The 24,983-nt window shown below is 35.1% G+C and overlaps 1 protein-coding gene across 3 annotated transcripts in view; it reads right to left on the bottom strand.

The window, feature by feature from the left end:
- Nucleotides 1–24,983, bottom strand: part of TMEM63C (transmembrane protein 63C) — a 128,543-nt gene that overhangs the window by 57,861 nt on the left and 45,699 nt on the right. For all 3 annotated transcript variants that reach the window (XR_007950620.1, XM_051977521.1, XM_051977523.1), the window contains exons 3-7: nt 18,303–18,385; nt 16,633–16,856; nt 15,520–15,599; nt 14,196–14,277; nt 3,510–3,547 (exon numbers count right to left, since the gene is read on the bottom strand). Coding sequence is in view for 2 of the 3 variants with exons in the window: in XM_051977521.1 (XP_051833481.1) it covers nt 3,510–3,547; nt 14,196–14,277; nt 15,520–15,599; nt 16,633–16,815 (383 nt within the window). In the remaining variant the exon portion in view is untranslated. The remainder of the gene's footprint in view (nt 1–3,509; nt 3,548–14,195; nt 14,278–15,519; nt 15,600–16,632; nt 16,857–18,302; nt 18,386–24,983) is intronic.

The following is a 24,983-nucleotide window of genomic DNA, read 5'->3' on the forward strand; positions in this document are numbered from 1 at the left end:
GATGGGAAGGTTATTACAATAATCTACAAGAGAGCTAGCTAAGGAGTACTTAAATTTGGACTATTGCAATGGGAAAGAAACCGAGAGGATAATGTTGCAAACAGGAAGGAAAAGAGAGTCAAGAACAAAGTTTTAGGCCAAACATGCTTATCCTACAAAAAGGGAAAGAGAAAACAGAGAAGCAAGCAGACACATAAGAGGAAAAAAGAAGAATGGTAATATTGCAGAAATCAAAGAGATATGGACAAAATTTTATAGTAGTACTTTTTGTTGTAGCTTAGAACAAGAAGCAATTTGGATATCCATCAATCAGGGAATGGCTGAGCAAATTACTGTATATTAATAGAATGGAATAATATTACATTTGAGAAATGATGAAAGAGATGAACTCAGAAAAACCTGGGAAGATTTATTTGTATCACTGTAAAATGTGCAGAACCAAAAGGAAGATTTATACAATGACTATAATAAAATAAATGAAAACAACTTTGATAAACTTAAGAACTTTGATCAATGCAGTGACCAAAATTTTGATTCTAGAAGATAGATAAAACATACTAAACCACCTCTTGGCCAAGCACTATAAAATGAGACATAAATTTTCAGACACAGCCCATGTGAGAATCTTGTTTGGTTTGACTATTCTCATATGTTAGAAGAACAGGATTTTATTGAGGGAAGGATGGGAAATAGGTGTAGGAGAGAATTATACCAAAAAAGAGATGAAAAAAAATCAATGAAATACAGATATTGGTGATTCAGAGAGGTAGGGAAATAGTACAATCATGTCAAATTTAATAGAAACTTAATGGTTTCATATGCAACATAATTTTTTGTTTTGCTTTTTATATGGAGGAAATATGGCAAAATGTTCATGTTTATTAAGTTCATCATAAAAAAAGGTTAAAAAGTCAAAGGAGGTTACCATTCACAGTACTTTGCACATAGTAAGCACTTAATGAATGGAAATGGAATAAAAAAGGAAAGGGATGGACAACATGTTGGTATCTGAGTTGAAGGATTTCCAAGAACATCCAGCTTATTTAGATTTATTTATTATAAGCCATGGGCGAGTTGGAAGAATGAACAAGAATGTTTTCCTGAAAACCATTATCAGTTGAATCAATATCAATACTCAATGCTATAGAAAAGTTGAGAATGGGGACTGAGAAGAGTTTGATCATTAGAACATCACTGGTAATCTTCAAGAGAGGACAGTTCTATTAGAATAGTGGAAATGGAATCATCAATTATATATAGGTTATCACTGGTATATCAGGACAGTCTTAACAAACCAAGAACTTGGAGAGGAAATTCCCAAGATAGTGACACTCCAAAATGGACATGAGGGTATACTGATCTGCTTAAGTATACCACTTAGGGATCCCAAAAGCAGAAAGCCAGTTCTAGACCTCAATAGGGCTTCTCTGATCTCTTACTGAGCATGTGTTTGATTAATATTACCATTTATTAAGTGGATACTGCCAGCATCTTAATCCAGGGCTTTCTTCACTCTTGTTCATGTAATACTGGCCATTTATTGTTTAATCCTGAACTGTTCATAGCTTTTTCACTTCTCATGGTAAACTAGTACCATATGTTTACAACATATTACCTAAAGGGGGAAGTTCTGTGACAGAAGCCAAGAATTTCTCATTATATTCCCATCACCTTATAGTTACCCTTCATACTCCTTTTATTTGTCCTAAAATTACTATTTTCACATTTCAGTGTGATCCTGAGCCATTCTTTAAACACAGATAAACACAAATGCCCATGGCAAACAGAGTATCTTTGGGATCAAGTGAGGAAAACATGAAGCGAGCTCTGACTCTGACCTCCACATCCTTATCTTAATAATAGCCAAGGCTCAAAGAAATCATGTTTTATGGGAAGTTTTCTGGCAAGGGCAGACTTGTCAGTCATCCAATAACTTGGAAATGCTCACTAAAAGGCTCTATAAAAGAAAGAGAAGAAAAAGTCTCTGTCCCGATGTCTAAGTGAATCCTAATGAAAAACACCCTAAGAGCACTGCAAAGAAAAATACAAAGAAAGGTAAATGAGCTCAGTGTATTTGTTATAGAAGCCTGATACAAAAGAGAGCTTGGTAGATGGAGGGCCTTTAAAGGACAGCTGGAAGAAAGAATGTTTTGAGTTGGGTAAGAGGAAGAACATAGATTAGTAGAATGATAGCAGACTGTCCAAAGAGGGGGTATGCTTGTACAGAGATCCAGATTTCATAAAACCATGGAATTTCAGAGCTGGAAAGGAATCTCAGAAACCCAGTCCATTTTATAGATGAAAAAATGAAGCCCAGAGAGATTTAAGTTATATTCCCAAAGTATCACAGTGGCATGTAAAAAATCCAGTTCTGTGGCCTTTCATTCTAATGCTTTTTCCAATGTACTATGGTATGGGCATGTAGGTATATATGTGTGTGTTGGCAGTTGTATAGTTGTGCTTGGTTCTGTTTGGCTGGAGTTGAAAATAATGAAAAATTAAGGTGCTGAAAATTGGGGAAAATTCAGAAGTTATCTCTCAGGGGTTATAGGAGGGTCAGGGACTTGAAGAATCACAGAGCTGGAAAGGTATCTAGTGCAACTCATCCAGCTCAGGATGAATTGGTAATTTATAAATGGTTAAGTACCTATTATGTGCCAGATATCATACAAACTAACTAAAAGGTGGATAAATTGGAGAAAATATACATAAAAAGGGCACCGGTATTAAACGTGGGCTATTACTGAGCTGAGAATCACTTCTACAGCATTCCTAGCTAGTGATATCCTACTATGTCAAGGATGCTCTAGTTGTTAGGACGCTTTTTCTTATATTAAGTTAGAATTTAGGGTTATGACTATGACTTCCATCAATTAGGTCTAATTCTATCCTGTAAGAGCAACCAGCCTATTTCCTCTTCCACAATGTCAATCCTTTTAAGGCTTGAAGACAGGTATCAAATAGGTATCATATTGTCTTCTCCCATTACTGCTTTCCTCAGTTGTGCAGAATTGGAAGGGGCAGACACAGGGGAAATTCCTTTTGATGATGACATTGAAGTTGGCTGTGGCTAAAAGCCTATAGAGTAGAAGAAGAAATTTGTTTCTGAGGGTCTGCTTAATGAATAATGGGACAGGGCAGATAAGCTAAATATTTCCTGCCCTTCTCTCAAAGTAGAGAAGGCTACATAATTCAAAGTCTAAACACAAGCTATACATGGGGAGCTCCACATAGCTGATTCAGGGGCAGAGTGTAGTGGGAAATGTTTAACAACCATAATATTCTTTTAAGCTTAATTTGCATTATTAACATTTTCTCTACCACTTAAGTTTAAACAATCAACAAAATAATAAATTAAACCTTAAACAGTAGCATTTGCTAATTTTCAAAGTCTAAACACTCATGCTATATTTAAGAATTTTCTCTCACAAGGTGATCCAGCACAGCCCTGCCCAATCCCCTTTTCCCCCATAGCATAGAGCTTTCACCCAGGGTGTAAAAACACTTACGTCATTTTTATGATGTGGATTAACCAGGAAAAGTTACCCTGGGAGCAAAAAGGAGGGAGAAGAGTAAGTTAGCACCGTATAAGGGAAGTTCTTAGGTATACAGACAGGATCTGGAGAAGCACTGAGGACTTCTGTCCCTGCCACCCCAGGGAACAAGGCTGTCCACATGAAGTCATAAAAAGTAAGTCACTCAGAGAGGATGGATCAGTGATGTGTATGAGTGCACACACACACACACACACACACACACACACACACACACACAGAGGATCACAGTTGGAAAAGGCCTCAGAGGCTATCTAGTTCAAGTTCCTGATTTACAAAGGAGGAAATGGTCCAAGTTCACATAAGTAAATTAGTGTTATTGTCAAGATAATCAATATTGTCAAAATTGTCAAGAGGAGTCCACAGGCTCTGACTGCAGCCAGTGGAAGTGGCGTGGTGGATAGTGTGGGGGCTGGAGCTAGAAGACTCATCTTTCTGAGTTCAAATCCAGCCAGACATTTACTAGCTGTGTGATCTTGGGGAAATCATTTAACCCCATTTGCCTCAAGTTCTTCCTTTGTAAAAAGAGCTGAAGAAGGAAATGACAAACCACTCTAACTCCAAAGGGAGGTCATGAAGAGTTGGATATGACTTAACAACAATAAAAATGTGCCGGGCTCTTCACAGTGTAAACGGTCCTGCTATATATTTAACAATTCTCTCTTACAAGTTTATTCCAGCACACCCTTGCCCACTCCCTCTTCCCCCAGGCTCCCAGTCCTGAAGGCTCTGGTCAAGTGTCCTTGGGAGCAGAGTTTCTCATGTATATAAGGGAATAATAATCTTTGTCCTGATTACCCCCGCGGAGTATTTCTGAGGACCAAATGAAATAACGGATGTGAACGTGCTTATGCTGGCTGAGTACCTGTGGAATCATGAGTGCAAAGCCATTTCTCCACTTGGCCCTTAAAGCTCTTCATTACCTGGCCCACTAGTCCCCATTTCTACGGTTCACTCTGCTTACAGATTTGGAGTTCATAAGATCATCGTATCTAAAGCAGATAAGAGGTTTTAGGGGTCAAGTCTGATCTCCTCATTATAAGTTGAAGATTCCAGATTCAAAGCTAGGTCTTCTGACTGCAAATCCCGGGCCATATTCATGCAGACAAGCCCATAATTAATCCCATCTCATTTGTATTCTAAAATCATATTCAATTAGTCATCAGCCGTAACAACAACAATGATAATAATTAGCATCTATACAGAACTAGTTGCTAGGCACCATGCTAAGTGCTTTAGCAATATTATCTCATGGAATCTTCACAACATCCTGGGAGGTGACCTGCTGTTATTTCCATTCCCTTAGTGAGGAAACTGAGACAAGAGGAAGAGGGGCTCACCCAGGATCCTACACTAAATAAGTGTCGGTGGGCAGATCTGAACTTGGGTCCTCCTGACTCCAGACCCAGAGTTCCACCTAAAATGTTCTTCAAGGGAATCCCTTTTTACTTTATCTTTCTGCAGCTAGCCCTTAGGCCTGATTGGTACTGGTCACGTAAATCCTAGAGTACAGGAAAAGCTTACTAATTCTAATTCTAATTACCTAATTCTAGTACATCTTTAACATGCCAAATTTATTAATCTTCATATATAGGTGATCTATGTATGTTTATATGTATATGTATATTATATACTATATATGTATATATTATAGAGTATATATGTATAGAGTATATATAATGCATAAATATAGTGTGTATGTGCATAGTATATACAGTGTATATATGCATGTATATATATGGTATGTGAGTACGTGTATATATGTACATATAGTATGTGTATAAATATAGTACATATATTTGGGGTGTGTGTATATGTGTGTATGGATGGATGTATATATTTATAATATGTGTGTGTATATTGTACATACATAGTGTATATAAAGCATGCATACACACAATATGCGAATAGTATGTTTAGTGCATGCATATAGTAAGTATAGTATATTTGGTGCATGTATATAGTATGTATTCATGTGTATATGTAGTGTGTGTATATATAAAGTACATATTATATATATATATATATACATATATATATATAGTACATGTAGAGAGAATGTGTGCATAGTGTTTATATGTATGTGAATGGCATTTATAGTGTATATATGTGTGTGTGGCATTTATAATATATATTGCATGTGCATATGTGTGTGTGTATACATATATATAGTATATATTTAGTGTATATATAATATGTGTATAAACAGTATGTGTATATAGGTATATATAGTATTTGTATATATATAGTATGCATATATGTATATATATGTTTATACATGTATAGTGTGTATATATATATACATATATCTATATCTACCTAATTAGTATATATATATGGTGTATGAATATAATGTATATTCATGTTTGTATATAGTATATATAGGTATATGTGTGCAGCACATATATAGTATAGGTATATATTATATATAGTGTTTGTGTGTGTGTATATAATATGTATATGCATATATGTTGTGTGTATATAATGTGTTTATAGTATATATGGTATACACATATAATATAAATATGTATGTGTATAGAGAGAGAGAAAAAGAAAGAGAAAATATGTGTATATACAGTATGTGCATGTAGGTATATGTAGTGTTTGCATATAATGTGTATATATATTGTATGTATATATAATGCATATAGTGTGTATACAGTATGTACATGTAGGTATATATGTGTATATGATATATATAGTGTGTGTATATGTTGAATATATTAATATGTGCATGGTATATATTATATGAATATATAGTATGTATATTTGTGTATATGTGATATATATATATCTATATATCTATATAGTATAAATGTATGTATATGCTGTGTGAGTATAATGTGTACTGTATGTGTATAATGTGTTTGTGTATATACTGTATAGGTATACATACAGAATGTGTTTGTGTATTTATTTATGTTTATATAGTGTGTATATACAATTTATGTACATGCATGCGTTTATATATGTATACATATATAATGTATATGTATATATACATAGTGTATATATAATATAGAGTATATATAAAGTATATGTAGTGTATAAAATGTGTGTATGTATGTATCTATAGTTTGTATGTAACATATAGTGTAAACAGGTATATGTTGTATATATAGATATAGGATGTTTCATGTATATAGTAATGTGTATATATAGTATGTGTATATTGTGTGTATATAGTATGTATATATAGTGTTTGTGGAGGGTATGTATGTGTGTGTATATATAGAGAGATATACACATTTAGTGTGTGTATGTATATACAGCATCAGTGTATGTGTGTATATATAGTGTTTGCATATGAGTGTGTATATATAGTATTTGTATGTATAGTATGTACATATTGTAACATATAGTATGCATATACATACCATATATGTAAATAGAGAGTTTGATATACATATACACACACAAAGTTCACAAACTCTAAGTTACTTAGAACCCTTGGTCTACAGCAAGATGATTTCAGAAAGGCCTGGAGAGACTTACACGAATTGATGCTGAGTGAAATGAGCAGGATCAGGAGATCATTATATACTTCAACAGCAATAGTGTATGATGATCAATTTTGATGGACGTGGCCATCTCCAGCAATGAGATGAACCAAATCAGTTCCAATGGAGCAATAATGAACTGAACCAGCTACACCCAGCAAAAGAATTCTGGGAGATGACTAAGAACCATTACATAGAATTCCCAATCCCTATATTTTTGCCCACCTGCATTTTTGATTTCCTTCCCAGGCTAACTGTACAATATTTCAGAGTCCGATTCTTTATGTACAGCAAAATAATGGTTTGGACATGTATACTTATTTTGTATTTAATTTATACTTTAACATATTTAACATGTATTGGTCATCCTGCCATCTAGGGGAGGGGATGGGGGGAAGGAGGGAAAAAGTTGGAACAAAAGGATTTGCAACTGTCAATGCTGAAAAATTATCCATGCATATATCTTGTAAATAAAAAGCTATTAAAAAAAAGAAAAGAAAAGAAAAAAGAACTCTTGGTCTAGACTATTGGCATTTTAGTGTGGGCCACCAGGAGTTCTCTCTGCTATATTTGCATTTTAGTTCCTAGACTGATTAGACAGAACCTGAATACTCTGCACTCCAGGTTTCTGCCCTCCAGGTAGAGCAGAAGGGTGACAAACCATTTGCTTTATAGGTGTCATATTCAACAGGCTTTCTCTCCTCTAGAGGTGTTTCAGTTCTTTGATCTTGGTAGGCAATAGGGGAGTGGCCAAGTTATAGGAAGATTGATAATTAGATGTGTTTAACATGGATTAGAGATAGGAAAGTCAGCTAGAAAACTTTTGCCAGGTATATATCTGACCCAAGTATCAAGTATATAAAAAGAACAGAAAGAATCCATCAAAGAAATATGTTTACGCATAAATAGCTACATGTATGTTTCTCTATATAGACATACATTGATTATAAACATATTTTATGTTTTATGTTTGTATTAATGTTATATAATAAATATGAATTTATATGATACAATAGACAATATTTATATTTGAACTAAGGACTTTGTGACTCCAAGTCTGATGTTCTATCCATTGTACCAATTAGCTATAGATAATTTGTGAGTTATCTACAATAGATACAATATTGGGCCTGGAGTCAAGAAGACTCCATCTTCCTGAGTAAAAATCTGGCTTTAGATACTAGCTGTGTGACTTAATCCTGTTTTCTTTAAGTTTCCTCATCTGGAAAATGAGCTGGAGAAGAAAACAGCAAACTGCTCCATTATCTTTGCCAAGAAAATCCTAAACTGCCTTACAAAGAGTCACATATGACTAAAACAACTTAATGACAACAACAAGAGAAGTACAAATTCACAGGAACTTTGACTTAGTCCCATTTCTGACCCTCCCATAGTCAGCTTTAGGCCCTTACTTCCCACTCTGAGGCACTCACCATATTCATTCTGGACTTAGAGCTGGCACTCAAAACTCTCAAGCCAAGCAATCCACCAGCCTCAGTTTCCCCAAAAGCAGAAATTACAAAGTGCAGGCCATCACACCTAAGATTGTAGGTCAAATCCGGGAGAGCTCTAAGATGTAATCATTTCAGTGTACGGTTAAAATGCTACAGAAGAAAGTTACGGGATTCAAGGAGGCCAAAGAATTGTGTGGTAAATTTTACTTGGACTATAATGAGTTTGACATTCCAGGGGGAAATCAAGGTGCTGATATACTGAACTCAGCTGAATGTGTTAGAACATAAGTCTGGAACACAGGTTGTTAGAAGGATTGTCAGTGTGAATAATGTCACTCTCAGGATTGATGGTAAGAAATGGGTAGAGAATATAATTATGATCCAGATGTCAAAGTCATTTCAAAAGTTAGTAAAGTGATCACAGGATGAAGAGAGGGTAATAAAAGTGAGTTGTATGGACCTCAGAAGAGAGAATGTCATTAACAAATGTTGGGAGAGCAATGTACTGGAAATGGTAGTTTAGAACAAGGAGCATACCCCTCCTTCTACTTCATCCCCTAAAAGAAGAAGGTGTGATAAGTGGAGTAACTATCTGCAGAGAAGACTTCAAGGAATTTGGTTATCTTCCAGACAGATTCTAATTTTAATCATAAAATGTTTAAAAGTTCAAAAATATATGCAAGCTTGTTGGCAATAGAACTAGTTGTTCCAAAGGTAATAATGGAATAGGCTAAGGAATGAATGAAGTAGATTGGATTGGAACTGATGAAGAATAAACATTTTAAATGCATAAAATAAAATAAATTGTATTATAAGAGAAAAGTTATTGAAGAAGTTTTTAAATATAGATTATATAAATTTATACTTTTTATATACTATATATTAACATAGCAGCTAGGTGGAACAGTAGATAGAATGCCAGGCCTGGAATCAGGGAGTCTCATCTTCCTAAGTTCAAATCCAGCCTCAGACTCTTACAGAGTATGACTCTGGACAAATCACTTAACCCTATTTGCCTCAGTTTCCTCATCTTTCTTTGCCAATTCGTCTTTGTCATAGAGTCAGATACAAATGATCAAAATATATTGATATAAACATAAAGTTTAATGATGCTTAAATGTATATATGTACGTATATATATAAACATTTGTAGGTATATATTGTATATGCATGTGTGCATGCATGTGTGTATACATAAAATATATGTATATATAAAATGTATTTTTATGGAATCCTTCCTTTCTCTTTCTGTACTTAGCCCTTAAGCCAGGTATGAACAGGTCATTTAATTCCTACATTAATGCAAAAACTTTCTAGTTGGTCTCAGACATTTACTAGTTGTAAGTATTTGCTGGGCAAATTATTTAAATTTAGTTTGCTTTAGTTTCCTCATTAGTAAAATGTAAATAATACAGCAGCTTCCAAGATGCTTATGCAGATAAAATTAGATATTTGTAAAGTGCTTTGGAAACCTTCAAGTATTATATAATTATTTTTATTGTTGTTATTCCAGTCTTTCCTTTTTCTCTAGTGTTCTAGGCTTTCATTTCCAGCTGAGCTCAGAGTAACACCACCTGAATATTCCCACTGGAACTTCAAATTCATTCTATCCCTCACCCAGCACAGTATCTTTCCCCCTAAACTTCCTCTTTTACCTGCCTCTCAGGCTTGTAATTTTGTTGTTCATAGGATGATGGAATCATAGCTCTGTAACGAAAAGAGATCAAAGACCATCTACTCTCTCTCATTTTACATATGGGGAAACTGAAACCTGAGAGATTAAGTAACTTCCCCAATATCACGCATATATTCCCATGTTCTGTGACTTCAAGTTGGATGCACTTTCCATTGCCTCATGCATACCTCTGACTATCCTCTCCTTCACCTTTCATATCTAGTTATTGATCATGTTTTGTTCAATTCATTTCTCCAAAATATTAAAAATCTGTTTCCCTCCATTTCTATTACCATTGTCAGTATTCTAGTACAGACCCTTATTACCAATTACCTAGACTATCATCGCAGCTAGTAATGACAATTTACATAATAGTGATAATGACTAGCAGTTCAATAGTGATTTAAGCTTTACTTTACATGCTATTTCATTCGGTCCTCATACATCTTCCTCTGTGAGGGAGGCACTATTAGCACCTCCATTTTGCAGATGAGTCAGAGATTAAATGATTCCCTCATAGTCACAGAAGTGTCTGAACCCACATTTGAAGCCAAAGTTCTATCAATTGTACTGTATTGTTGCCAGCAGTCTTCCCAATCCATATCCTTCATACCAGTGTCAGATTATGGAGGAGGGGATACACATACTCTCTCTCCCTCCTCCTCCTCCTTCTCTTCCTTTTCTTTCTCTTCTCTCTCTGTTTCTCTCTCCCTCCTTCTCTTTCTCCTTCTCTTTCTCTTCCTCTCCCTTTCTCTGTCTCTCTGTCTCTTCCTCCATCTATCTTTTTTCCCTTTCCTCCCTCCCTCCCCTTTTCTCACCTTATATACACATGTGTATATGTTTGTGCATTGATACACATATACATGCATATATGTTTTAAAAGAGCTCTTCTGCAAGATAATTAAAGTACAAATTTCACAGATAAGAAAGCTGAGGCTCAAAGTGACTTGCCTGGGTTTTCACCTCAGGTGTTTCAGTTTCCCTATACCATGTTGTCTTTTTTCTATGCATAGATCTGGTTAAGTCACTATAAATACTTAAAAATTGCTCTGACTCAAAAGTAAATTTTAAAATTCCTTTGTCTAACACTTAAATCAAATCTGTTCCTTCCAGACTTATTTTATGTTATGTCTTTTTGGATACTTTAAATCTACCCAAATTCTCTGTATCCTAAAAATTCATTACATTTTCAAGACTTGGAGCATATACTTAAGCTATTCTCTATGATTCAAATGTCCTCTTTTCATTTAAAGCCTAAACCAGTTGCCACTTCCTTCACAATGCCTTTACCCATTCTCTGGTTAGAAATATCCTCTCCATTCAGCTTCACATAGCACTTTGTTTTGTAAATCTCTAACACATGTATCATGTAATATTTTTATAGCATTTAATGACCTATATTGCCAGATTGACCCTGGAAAAATCTTTATGGCAGTGTTGTTTTTGAAACTTTAGGTCTCCTGCAGTACTAAATATATAGCTCTGTACATAGCAGGGAACTTAATACATAATTGCTCTGTTGTAATATCAGAATTAAATGATGTTTAATTCCATTCTTACTCTACTGCTCCATTTCATTACATTTACCTGTTTTTTTCTCATGATTTTCCAAGTCAGCCCATTTTTTTAGTTGAGCAAGGTTCCTTGATGTTGTTTCCCCACTTATTACCAGTTCTGCAACTTTGTTTTTCTATTCTTCCTCCCTTCACCAAGATTGACCTTTCACTTTGTTGAGAACCAATTCAAAATACCTCCTCCATAAAAATTCTGACAAAATCAGCATGACCTACTATGATATAATTAATATTAATCTATAGTCAGTATAGTCAGTATTTGCACAGCTGTTCAATCTGGTCTTGATCACCCTCTTCAAAATGGCTTTTATTTACCTTTGCAGTCTTATTTCATGTTACTTCCCTACATATGCTCCCTGTTCCAGGCAAACTTGCATGTTTCTTTTCTCCCACGTTTGGATTTCTCTCCTTCAAAGAATCCCTAACTTCCTTTAAGAGAGAGCTCAGGAACTACCTCCTGAGACTTTTATGGTATCCCTCAGATGCTAGTTTTGTCTTGACCTTGAAATTACTTTGTTACATTTTTATTTGCTTAGAAGCATACAAACTTTTTGACTGAAGGGACCATTTTCCTCATATTTAAAAAAACAAACAAACAAACAAAAAACCAACCCACAGATCTAGCACCAAGGACAGTTCCTTATTAATGGTGCTTGACAAACTTTTGTTCTAAATCTAATTGAACAATTATTTTGAAACTTTTTCCAGAATTAGGGACCATGTGAGATATATCTGGATTTCTCCTAAAGTAATGAGCACATGAAAAAATGTTTGCTAAATGATGAATATGGAAATATTTAGAAGAATTGCACATGTTTAACCTATATTAGATTGCTTGCTTTCTTAGGGAAGGGAGAGAAGGAAGAGAGGGAGAAAAATTTGGAACATAGGATTTTGCAAAGGTGAATGTTAAAAACTATTTTTGCATGTATTTGGGAAAATAAAATACTATAAAAACAAAACAAGACAAAAATATGTTTGCTGAGTAACTGAATCCATTTTTCTTTGATGATTTATAGATTTGTTTTATCTAGTCAGTTTGATTTCAAATTCTTCAAGGGAAGAAACTATGGCTTCTGGGAAAATGTGCCAGAATAAGTGAAGGGATTTAACAAATGCTTACTGAATTGAAATGAATCAGATGTGGTCATCTTCCAAGGGACATACAAAGACAAATAAGGACATGTGCATAAGCATATACCTATGAGAGAAATGATTATTAATAACCAATGATTTAGGGAGATTCAGATTTCCCCCTTTTTCACTTATCCTCATTTCAAGACCTCAATCTCTAAAGGCAGAGGTATCTTCTCTATCCACATCCCATTCAGAGAGGGGAACAATTGTGTTTTTCTCAGATTTGAATAGGGACAAATTCTCTGAATAGATTGCTCAAGGCTGGGGTTAACTTAAAGCAAATGACATAACCAAATTTCATATCTGGTCCTTCATTGTAATATTCATTCTCTCTTTAATCAGAGTTCAATGCCACTTTCAAGAACATCCCCCTTCCAATGGACATATAAATCAAGAGCCTGCTGCTAAAATAGTCTCAGGAACAGACAACAAGTAACCATCCTTTTATCTAAATGATTGTTAGCTATTATAAGTATTATTAATAAAATGATTAAGTTGTTGAGTATTTATACTATTATTTATTAATTAAGTTGTTGAGTATTTATACTATTATTTATTAAAATTATAATTATTATCAATAATAAAATTACCCAGATATTATGTCTCTTGAATATTTTTAAATACCATACCTATCTACTTATGATATGTAAATAAAAATATATAAATGAAGTAGAGATCATGTATGCACTCCTGGCTCAATTCACTTTTTGAATTATTCCCTCAATACACATACATGCATTGTTTAGTCATGGAATGGTTTGCATTTCCTTCTTGAGGACATTTTACAAATGGGGAAACAAATGAGGAAACTGAGGCAAATAGAGTTAAGTGACTTGCCCAAAGTGACATAGCCAGATTTGAACTTAGGAAGATTCCAGATTCAGCACTCTATCCACTATGTCACCTAGCTGAACCATACATACATACATACACACATACATACATAAACACAAAACAGTTGTCTTGCCAGTTTAGGGTCTCCTCATTGGTTGGCGAGCACTCTGCCTGGGATTACCACTTCTTGAAGGGTCTCAGCTATATTACTCACTTTATTTCTAACTCAAAAGTCTCTCCAGAATGCTTTACATCCCCAAACCATTGCTTTGCCAGGTTACCTTCCCCCTCTTTTTTCCCTGCTTCCCTTTAAGTTTTGTCTCCCTTTATTTGTATACAAATTTTGGGGGGAGTAGGTCAATAGAAACCTGCCTTTGAGTATCTAGTGAGAAATCTGGTCTCAGGAATGGAACTCTTACCTTAGTATGTATTCTTCATTCAGACCTGCACTTCCATCAAATACTTACCGTATCTCTTTTGTGTACCTCCAGGACAGCTTCCATTGGGGAATTCTTATCACTTTGCTCTCCAAAGAACAGTGAGATCAGGCTAGCCATAGATAAAGGAGAGGGAGAAAGAGAGACAAGAGAAGAGGAAGAAAGAAGGAGAAAACAGATTTCTATCATTTGAAGTCTGACCCTCTGGTCATTATTCCACTTGCTATATATATATATTCCCTTCTTTCTTCTTGTCTAGGGTCAGGAATGAATGTTCTCAGTTCCCATACCAGCAGTAGAGATTTCTCAGATCATTAGTTGTGGAAACAACCACAGTCCCTGAACCTGAGGTCAGGTCCATCTAATTCCAAATTCAGGGTTCTATTACTCACTAAATAGGATAATGAAGAAGTTACTTTGACTCTGTAACAGTTCTCTCCTGTATATGATGAGCCACTGAAACTAAATAACTTCTAGTATCTCTTCCTAAGCCTCAAATCTCTGCAAACTTGAGATCCCAATGACTCTGATGATCAGGTAACAAAAGAGTCTCAAAAATATAGAGGTACTATATCCCAGAGGGAAAATGGTGGGGAATGAGGAGTAATAGTGGAAGGGAGGAAAGGAAACATATAGCAGTTAGTTCTAACTGGTAAGTTCTAAGTCCTGAAACCAAAGGAATTCTACGAATCCCTTTATCTTTATCTGACATATTCAAATTAGTCAATTCCAAGTTCTGGCATTATGTTTGCCCAAAGTTAGCACATATACAAAAAAGCCCTAACCTCCATTGGACTTTAGTATAAGACCACATGAACCCTTTTCCTCTTTGGGCTATCCCAAATAGGTCTATCAGCTAAATTTTCTGATTATTTATAGTTGTTTGCATTTTGCCTCCCCCATTAGATTTTTAACTCAATTTAGGGCAGGGATTATCTTTTGCCTTTATTTCCCCAGCACTTAGCACAGTGCCTGTCACACTTTAGATGTAGATATGACTGTGTATGAGGACCAGAAATGGATCAATACAGAGGATTAAAGTGTTTTTTTATTGTTATTGTTCTCATGTTTAATATAACATATCATGTTAACATGCCAGTCATTTAAATCTAGCTTCTTGTTGGATGGTCTTGAAGAAGTAAAAAGAGTCAATCTCCACAATATCCTAGCCAATCATTTTCAACCTGGGGAAATTTAATTTCCCAAATGGAGCTATTCAACTGGGGTCCTTCAGTGGATTCATCAACTTGGGATTTGATGAGGACAGACCTAGATTCAAGTCTATTCTGATCTATTCTAGATTCAAGTGATTCTAGGGAATAAATGTGGGTTTGTTGGATAGATTGAGTCTTACCTTTCATGATTTGTTAGCAGACTTAGGCGTCCATAGTCCCAGGCAGCTTTCCGAAGGAAGGCATAGACAAAAATAGCAACCTGCAGTTGGAAAGAAAAGTGAGTCAAGATCAGTGTTCTACTCCTGATGACTTTTTGTTTGGAGACCCTCTCTTGGCTCTAAAAGGAGCTAGTATGCATGGGGACTATTACCCTAACCCTTTGATAGTTAGGAATAGACTCTTCAATCATTTCAAAAAAAGAAATGAAGCAGGGTCTTGGTTCAAGAGCATTGGACTGGAAATTAGGAGGCTGGGTGAGGTCTCAGATCTGCCACTCAGTTTTGTTATCTGTGAAGAAAAAACACAGCTAAGATAATAGCTTAGATTTAGGACTGAAAGAGACCTTAGAGATCATTGAGACATTTTCATTTTCAGACATGAGAGGAAAAGCCCTTCGTTTTACAGATGAGGAAACTGAGGCTAAAAAGTTAAGTACAATAGTCTATCCACTATACCATACTGTCTCTAAAATTGGGGGTGTTAGGCTAGATGACCTCCAGTAGCTGTGTGAACTAGCTGAATTACTCATTTAGCCCTTATGAGTTTCAGTTTCCTCTTCTCTGGGAATATCTATCCTGCCTACCTCCATGGTTAGGCTGTGAGCCTCCAATGAGATATCTTTTGTAATCAGACTGGGAGACAAGAAACTCCCGTTCTTGTTTTAGCTAATTATTTGACCTTGAATACACCAATCAATTCCTTTATAGCTCCATTTACTTATCAATAAAATGACAGAGATCTTAATAATCCCTTTTCAACTATAACCTTCAATGATATTCTGATCCCTTTACTAAACTTATATTCTACCTCTTACTTTTATCTGGAACGAAGTCCCATCACGGAAACAAGCTTAGCCCCCACTGCTCACAAGTGGTCACTTTTAGTTCTAAATGTATAATGAGATCATATTTTGATTCTATGAATCCAGGAGTCCTACTATTCCTCTCTTGCTTGGACTCCCAAACAGGTATATGACCATGGCTAATCACCAGCTCACATTGGTACATCTATGGCTAGGACTCACTATAGAACCATTCATTCTCTTTCTTCTCTCCACCCTGCCACTGACTTACCAGCCAGAAGCAGAGGTTTAGGATTAACACAGTGGGTATTCCACCAAAGCTCTGCCCCCTCATTATAGCACTCCTGGTATGAAAGCATGTGCCCAATGATCGGTTGTTGTATCTTTCTACAACATTCAGAATATCCAGGGGCATAGTGCTTTGGCTCACTGCCTCTGGGAACGTGGGATCCATTTTGCCAAGGCTGGTTCCTCCTTACTCTGGGAAACAGAAGACTAGGGAGGAGAGAAAATTGGATTAGTTAAAAGCCACAGTCAGGATATCTTCCACAATGCCAGGCTCCACCCTATCCCTCAAAAGAGCAGGCTACCCCACAGGACATCCACAGACTAAAACGCCTGGTGCCCATTTCAGTCCTCAACCCTAACCCTCCCAAAGCTCGGCTCCTACAGAGCAAAGGAAAAGGAAATGGCTTCTTATATACCAATCATGCAAATCAGCACCAGCCCAAGATCCTAAAAGAAAACAGCAAAATGTAAGCAAGCATTCTGATCATGTATCAAAGAGCTGATTTTATACGTTAAACACCAAAGCAGATTTATAACTTAGCAGATGAGTCTTAAACAGTTGGCTAATGCTGAAAAAGCTATATAATTTTCTCCATAATCATCCAGCTAGTAAGTCTTAGAAGTAGTATCAGGAGAGATTTGAAGTGAAGTCTTTCTGACTCCTCGTATAGTATCCTGTCCACAGGTTATCTCTCTAAGTCTTTAGATAAGACTTAAACATAGATTGTAGGTTAGTTAGGACCATCTTTAGAATACTAAAGATGCCCTATTCAACATGAAATGGGCTACAAAAATACTACAGTGGGCTGATAGATATTTGAACCTATCTGAAAGCTTATTCTATCCCTAACAATTTTGGTTCTGGATCCTATCTACTCCACCTTCACTCTTATCTTGGAAAGGATGGTCCTAGAAAGGAAAATAAAAATACTTTCTTATATTTCATATGCAAAACAGCCCTAACTTTCTCCTTTTATTTCTTTCTTTGCTTGCAATTGTATCCATTCTTTCTTCCTCTCAGAAAGATGGAATTCATATTTTTGTATTCTTCTTTTGTCTATATAAACCTGTTTTCAAATAAACATTCCCTAAATTTATTCATGCTAAATCCTAAAAACCTGAAAACAGTATTATGCTTCTCAGAGGACTCATAAGTTTTAAGTTAAGAGAATGAAGTTCTAATATGGTAACATAAATATCAGCAAATGAGTAAGATATTCTAGGATGCCCTTGGAACCTACTATATTGGGAATTCTTAATCTGAGGTCTCTGAACTTGCTTTCAAAATATTTCAATATGATTTCAATATTTCAATATAATTTGCTTCCTTTGTAATCATGTATTTTATTTTATAAATTTAAAACCATTATTATGAGAAAGAGTCCATAGGTTTTACCAGATGTCAAAGGTATACATGACACCCACACAAAAGATTAGAAACTCTTGGTCTAGATGTTTTAGAAATCATATTACTTTATCTATACATAAAAGTCTGACCTGCTCTTAGCTTAGGAGATCAAGACCAGTCCCATGAAGGGGTATAGGAAACATTCTGCCCATTGGATGTACAGTTTTGAAGGAAGCAAGACATCTGAGGAACTAATAGGGAACCCCTAGGGAACCTGATTTTTTTTTAAAAATAAGAACTCTTACCTGAGAATGTCTCCCACTAAAAACTCAAGTCAAGTCCACAGGCTGAGGTCAGCCATACTTTAAGGTGAGGGAAGATGGAGAAGCTACAAAAGAAAAAGTTTTCACATTCAAGTGTAGTAAAAAGAGAGCATCCTAAGCCACAGATGGAGAAAAGGTCCATTGGGTTGGGATTAGAAATGGAAAAAGGAAAATTCTACTTCCTCCCTCCATAGTTCCAGCCCTTTAATTTAAAGAATGGACACATTCTTTCCCTCTCTTCCTTCTCCTGTATCACAAGAACATTGGTGCCTTTATTATCCTGCCCAAGTTTGTAGTTCTGCTCATGGTGACCCAATGACCACCAATGCTAGCTTTCTTTCTTTGCTGATCCTAAAGCAGGTGCTAAGTGGACAGCAACCCCTTGTTCTACTACTTATTCTGGCATGGGGGTGGTTGGAGAGGGATTAAGACCAAAATGGTAATGCTTTCTCTTCTTACAATTGAAGGTGGCCATTTGGGAAGAGAAATGGAGGTAGTTATGGATAAAATCTCTGTAGGAGATTGATCTTGCCCAATTATTAGAAGAGGTAAGGCTGAAGATTTTCTGGCATGAATACATTTCTTTTGAATACTATGAAGCTTTTGTTTGTATCTTCTAAAGAGTTGCAACTTTGTCTTTACATGTAATTTGAAAAAAATCTAAAAATAAAAATTAAATTTTAAAAATGGATTGCCATCTCAGAAAGGGAAGAGGGGATGGAAAGAGAGAAGGAAACAATTTTGAGCTCGAAATTTGAAAAGGGAAGGATGTAAATTGTTTGGATCTCTCTATATCTCAGAACAAGGGAAAGTGTCCAATTTCTGTGGACCTTAGAATGTCTGTCAGTTCTGCTTGGCCAGTGGATGATGAAATCATGGGGAATTAATGATGATAAGCATATTTATGAAGTATTTAAAACATTTATAGAGCACTTTCCCTACAATAACATAGTTTTCTATATTATAAATATCCTCTTCATACAAATGGGTGGCTCAGTCAAACTGGGGCTCTTATTGTTCCATCTTTGTACTGGCTGTCCTTCATTCCTAGAATGTTATCCTTTCCTACCTCTACCTCATAGAATCACTAAGGTTTGTTAAGTTGCAGTTCAATTATCACCTTTTGTATGTATCACTCTTTGTGACCCTATTTGGGATTTTCTTGGCAAAGATGCTGTTGTGGCAAGAGAACTGTTTGGGTCTGCAAACATATATTGTATCTATTGTATCATATATATGTATACATATATATGTATACTGCAACATATCACCTTTCCAAATCCCCATAGTGATTAATAATGTCTTTTCCCTCTACATGCTCTTTAATTATATCACAAATGCCTTTATGTGTACATGTTTTCCCTGATAGGTTATAAACTTTGTAAGGTCAAGGACTACTCAACCTTTGGTTTTGTATTCAAGTGGCCTGGCACATAGTAAGTTCATAATATGCTTTGATTAAATGAATAATGAAGCAAGTAATACAAATATAATTCTCCCCATTTTACAGATAACAAAAAAAAAAATCAAAGTGTTAAATAATCTGACCAGTGTCACAGAGACAGTACTAGAAGATCTTGCAGAACTATTGTTTGTTCTGTCAGTAATCGTTGAAAACAATGATAATTATGGCTAACATTTACATGGCTATAGATTTGCAAAGAGCTTTAACTGGTGCTCTCTCATTTTATCCTTTGAATAATCCTATATGGTAATTTCTATTATTACTCTGATTTGATAGATGAGAAAACCGAGGCAGACTGAAATTAAGTGGCTTTACAAGGGTCATATAGCTAGTAAATATCTAAGGTTAGATTTTAACTAGAGTTTTCCCGTCTCCAGATCCAGGGCTGTGAAGAATGGGAGACTTTCTTGAAAATCAAGCAACAGAAATGGACAGATCTTTTTTAATTTTTTAAAAGAGGGGAAAGGGGAAATTCCATAAATTAAAGACTGTTGAGCTTAATATAGATTCTCAGAAAATACAGATTTCAGAACTAATTATTAAACAAATTGCTTGTGATCACTTAGAGAAAAGGAGATCACTAGCAGCCAGGATGGAACCACAAAAAGGAAGTTTCATCTAACTAAATAGTAATTTTTCCTTTGTAGGACAGCATTACTAAAATGATAGATCTGAAAAATACCATAGAGTGCTTCTTAGTATTATTTCATTGTTTGTACCTGGTACACAGTTCAGTCTAGTTGTTTTCAACTCTTTGTGACCCTATTTGGGATTTTCTTGGCAAAGATGCTGTTGTGGTTTGCTATTTTCATCTCCAGCTCATTTTACAGTTGAGGAAAATGAGGCAAATAGGGTTAATTGACTTGCCTAGAGACACATAGCTATAAATATCTTTCTTAGACCAGATTTGAATTCAGGAAGCTGAATCTTCATGATTTCCAAGTCTGGTCCTCTATCCACTGTGCCACTTAGTTGTCCCAGTACATAGCAGGCACTTGATGAATATTCAGTTGATTGACATAGTATATATGGATTCTAGCAATGCATGAGACAAAGTCTTTCATGAGAACATGATGTTTTTGTGGACAAGATGGAAAAATTATGGTTAGATGATTGGAATTATGAGATGGAATTAGATGGATTCATAGCTGGTAGAATGACTGTACTTAAATCTAAAATGATAAGTGGATTGATATGAACCTTTAAGGTCTATGTCTGCCACTTTATTCTATTCAACACCTTAATCAATGACTTTGGCACGGGCATAACTAGGATGCTTGTCTAATGACATAATTTTGTTGTTGGTCAGTCATTTCAGTCATGATACTATTTGCAATTTTCTTGGCAGAGATATCAGAATGTTTTGCCATTTCCTTCTTCAGCTCATTTTAGAGATAAGGAAATGGAGGCAAATAAGGTTAAGTGACTTGCTCAGTCATCTAGCTAATAAGTACCTGAGACCAAATTCGAATTCAGGAAGATGTCTTTCTGTCTCCAGCCCAGGAGTCTTGTGCTCTAAATTTAGATATCTAGATGTTAAGTCAGATGACAGAAGAAAGATCCAAGATCTCGACAATCTAGAAGAATGGACCAAATTTAAAAAGATGAAACTGTGTATAAAGTCTTAAACTTAAATTAAGTTTATGAAAAAATTATGTTTATCAGTATGGGATAGAAGAGATGGGAATGGCTTAACAGCAATTCATGTGAAGAAACTGTAGTGATTTTAGTTGACTGAAAGCTTAATATAAGTCAATAGTGTGAAGTGCCTACCAAAAAAAGCTAATGTGATTTTAGGCTGCATTAATAGAAGTTCAGTGTCTAGAACAAGGGAAGTGACAGTCTCATCTCAATCCAAGCTTTCTTTCAGCAATAAATATTGTGGATCTGTGAATTTCAACCATAATCACAGGTGGGAAAGATTGGGCAGGGGGATCTACCCACACCTCTTCAAATCAAGAGAAAGGAACAAAGATATAATAAAGAAGTTAAAAGGGGGATCTGAATTGGGAGATAAGGGGAAAGAATGGGAGAGCTCTTCTGTACTCTCTTCTTTATCCCCTTTCTGCTCTTTCCCTCTTTAACTCTTACATCTTAACCCATTTGCTGACTAGTGGTGAGAATTTGTCAGCAGTGGGCTATAGGGGCAGAGGACCAATCAGCAGAGAGACCCTTTTTCCATAGCAAACCAGCAGCAAGGGCCTACCTTTGATGCAGACCCATGGCTACGCCCTGAAGCCCAATAAAAGCCAAGAGCAAGACTCTGAGCCTCAGCACAAGAAGTATAGAACAGTACAGAACCCAGCTCTCACACAGAAATACCAACCACAAACTTGGCAGAAAGGGTGAACAAAACAAACAAAAAAAGAACTTGATTATAGAAAGTTGTATGGAGACCAGGAGGATCAAGGCACAAATTTAGATGAGGACCAAGTGTTAAAATAGCTACATGGAAGTATCAAAGAAAAATGTAATTTGATCTCAAAAAGAATTCCTAGAAGAGCTTTAAAAAGTATTAAAAAAAATTAGCAAAGCAGAAAAAAATTGGAAAAAGAAATAAGAGGAATGCAAGAGAATCATGAAAAAAGAGTTAACAGAAAGGACAAAAATATATATACATAAATTGACCAAGGAAAATAACTCCTTAAAAATAGAATTTGGCCAAAAGAAAAGGAGGTACAAAAACTTGTTGAAAAAAATAATTCTTGATACTCAGTGAAATAAGCAGAAGTAGGAGATTATTATACACAGCAACAACAAGATTATACAATTATCAATTCTAATGGGCGTGGCTCTCTTCAATAATGAGATGATTCAAACCAGTTCCAACTGTTCAGTAATGAAGAGAATGAAGAGAACTCAGAAAGAGAACACTGGAAAATGAGTGTGGAACACAACATAGCGTTCTCACTCTTTTTGTTGTTTGCTTGCATTTTTGTTTTCCTTCTCAGATTTTTTTTCTTTCTTTCTAGATCTAATTTTTCTTATGCAATAAGATAACTAGATAAATATGTATGCATATATTGGATTTAACATGTACTTTAACATATTTAACATGTATTGGACTACCTGCCATCTAGGGGTGGGGATTCAGGAAGGAGAGGAAAAGTTGGAACAGAAGGTTTTGTAAGGGTCAATATTGAAAAATTACCCATGCATGTGTTTTGTAAATAAAAAAGTATAATAAAAAAGAAAATAATTCTTTAAAAATTAAAATCATAGGAGCAGTTAAATGGTGCAGTGGATAGAGCACGAGCCCTGAAGTCAGGAAGACCTGAGTTCACATCTGGCCTAGATATTTAACACTTCTTAGCTATGCGACCCCAATTGCCTCAGCAAAAAAAAAAAAAAAAAAAATTAAAATTGTACAAGTGGAAGTTAATCACTCAGAGACATCAAGATACAACAAAATAAAATCAAAAGAATAAAAAGATAAAATAAATATGGGAAGTTTCTTATTGAAAAACAACTGACTTAGAAATTAGGTCCAGGAGAGATAATTTAAGAATTATTGGACTATCTGAAAGCTATGATTAAAAAAAAAGCTCTGGACAACATTTATTTCAAGATATTATCAAGGAAACTGCCCTGATATCCTAGAACCAGAGAGAAAAATAGAAATTAAAAGAATTCACAGATTACCACCTGAAAGAGATTTCAAAATGAAAACTTCCAGGAACATCCAAGAAAAATTCTAAAGCACCTAAGTCAAAGAGAAAGTATTGCAAGCAAGTCCCTATAGAAACAATTCAAAAATCATGGAGCTATAGGCAGAATTACACAGGATTTGGCAGCTTCCATATTAAAGAACTGGAGATCTTGTTATATAATATTCTGAAAGACAAAGGAGTTAAGATTACTACTAAGAATCACATACCCAGCAAAACCAACTATAATCCTTCAGGGGAAAAAAAGGATATCTAACAAAATAGAGGACTTTCAAGCATTCCTAATTAAAAGACCAGAGCTAAATAAAATTCATTGTCAAATTCAAGATTCAAGGGAAACATAAAAAAGGTAAAATACAAACAAGAAAGAAAACATAAGAGATTCAATAAGGTTAAACTGTTTATATTCTTGTATGGCAAATTATATTTGTATTATTACTAGAGGACAATCAGGAGGAATATATGTAGACAGAGAATCCAGATATAAGTTGACTTTGATGGGATGATATTCCTCACCCCCCAAAAAACAAAATAAAGGGGTGAGAAAGAAGATTGCACTGGGAGAAGAAGGGGGGAGATATAATGGGGTAAATTATCTCACATAAAAGAAACATGAAAGAGTTATTACTATGAAGAGGAAAGTGAAGGAAGTAATGGGCAAAGCTTGAACCTTATTCTCGTCAGAGTTGTCTTAAAGAGGGAAATATATATATATATATATATATATATATATATATACACACATATATGCTCAGTTGTATTCAGAAATCTATTTTATCCTATAAGGAAGTAAAAAGGGAAGAGAAAGAGAGCAGGGATTGATAGAAGGGAAAACAGATTGGAGGAGACAGTGATCAGAGATAAAATATTTGTGAGGAGGGGCAGGGTGAAGGTAAGAGAAAGAAGGGAATAAACAAAGGACTAAAAGCATGAAGGGAAATATGCAGGTAGTTATCATAACTAGAAATATGAATGAGATGAACTCATTTACAAAAGGGAAGTAAATAACAAAGTGGAGTAAAAGCCAGAATCCTATAATATATTGTTTACAAGAAACACATTTGAAGCACAGAGTTATATATAGAATAAAGGTAACCTGGCTGGAGTAGAATATATTATGTTTCAGCAGAAGCAAAGCAGAACAGAAAAGCAGGAGTAGCAGTCATGATTAGACAAAGCAAAAATAAAAATAGATCTAATTAAAAAAACATAAGAAAGGAACTATAGCTTGCTGAAAGATACAATAGAAAATGAAATAATGTTAATATTAAACAAATTGCAAATTTTTGAAGAAGTCAAATGTGCTACAGAAGGAAATAGATAATAAAACTATACTAATGGGGAAATCTCAATTTTCTCATCTCAGAACTAGATAAATCTAACCAAAAAATAAAGAAAGAATTTAAAGAGATTAATAGAATTCTGGAAAAGTTAGATATGATAGATCCCTGGAGAAAACTGAAGGGAATAAAAAAAATAAACCTTTTTCTCAGCAGTATATGTCACCTACACAAAAAATGATCACATATT

The sequence above is a fragment of the Antechinus flavipes genome, chromosome 2, assembly GCF_016432865.1.
Source record: "Antechinus flavipes isolate AdamAnt ecotype Samford, QLD, Australia chromosome 2, AdamAnt_v2, whole genome shotgun sequence".
NCBI classification, from domain to species: Eukaryota; Metazoa; Chordata; class Mammalia; order Dasyuromorphia; family Dasyuridae; genus Antechinus; species Antechinus flavipes.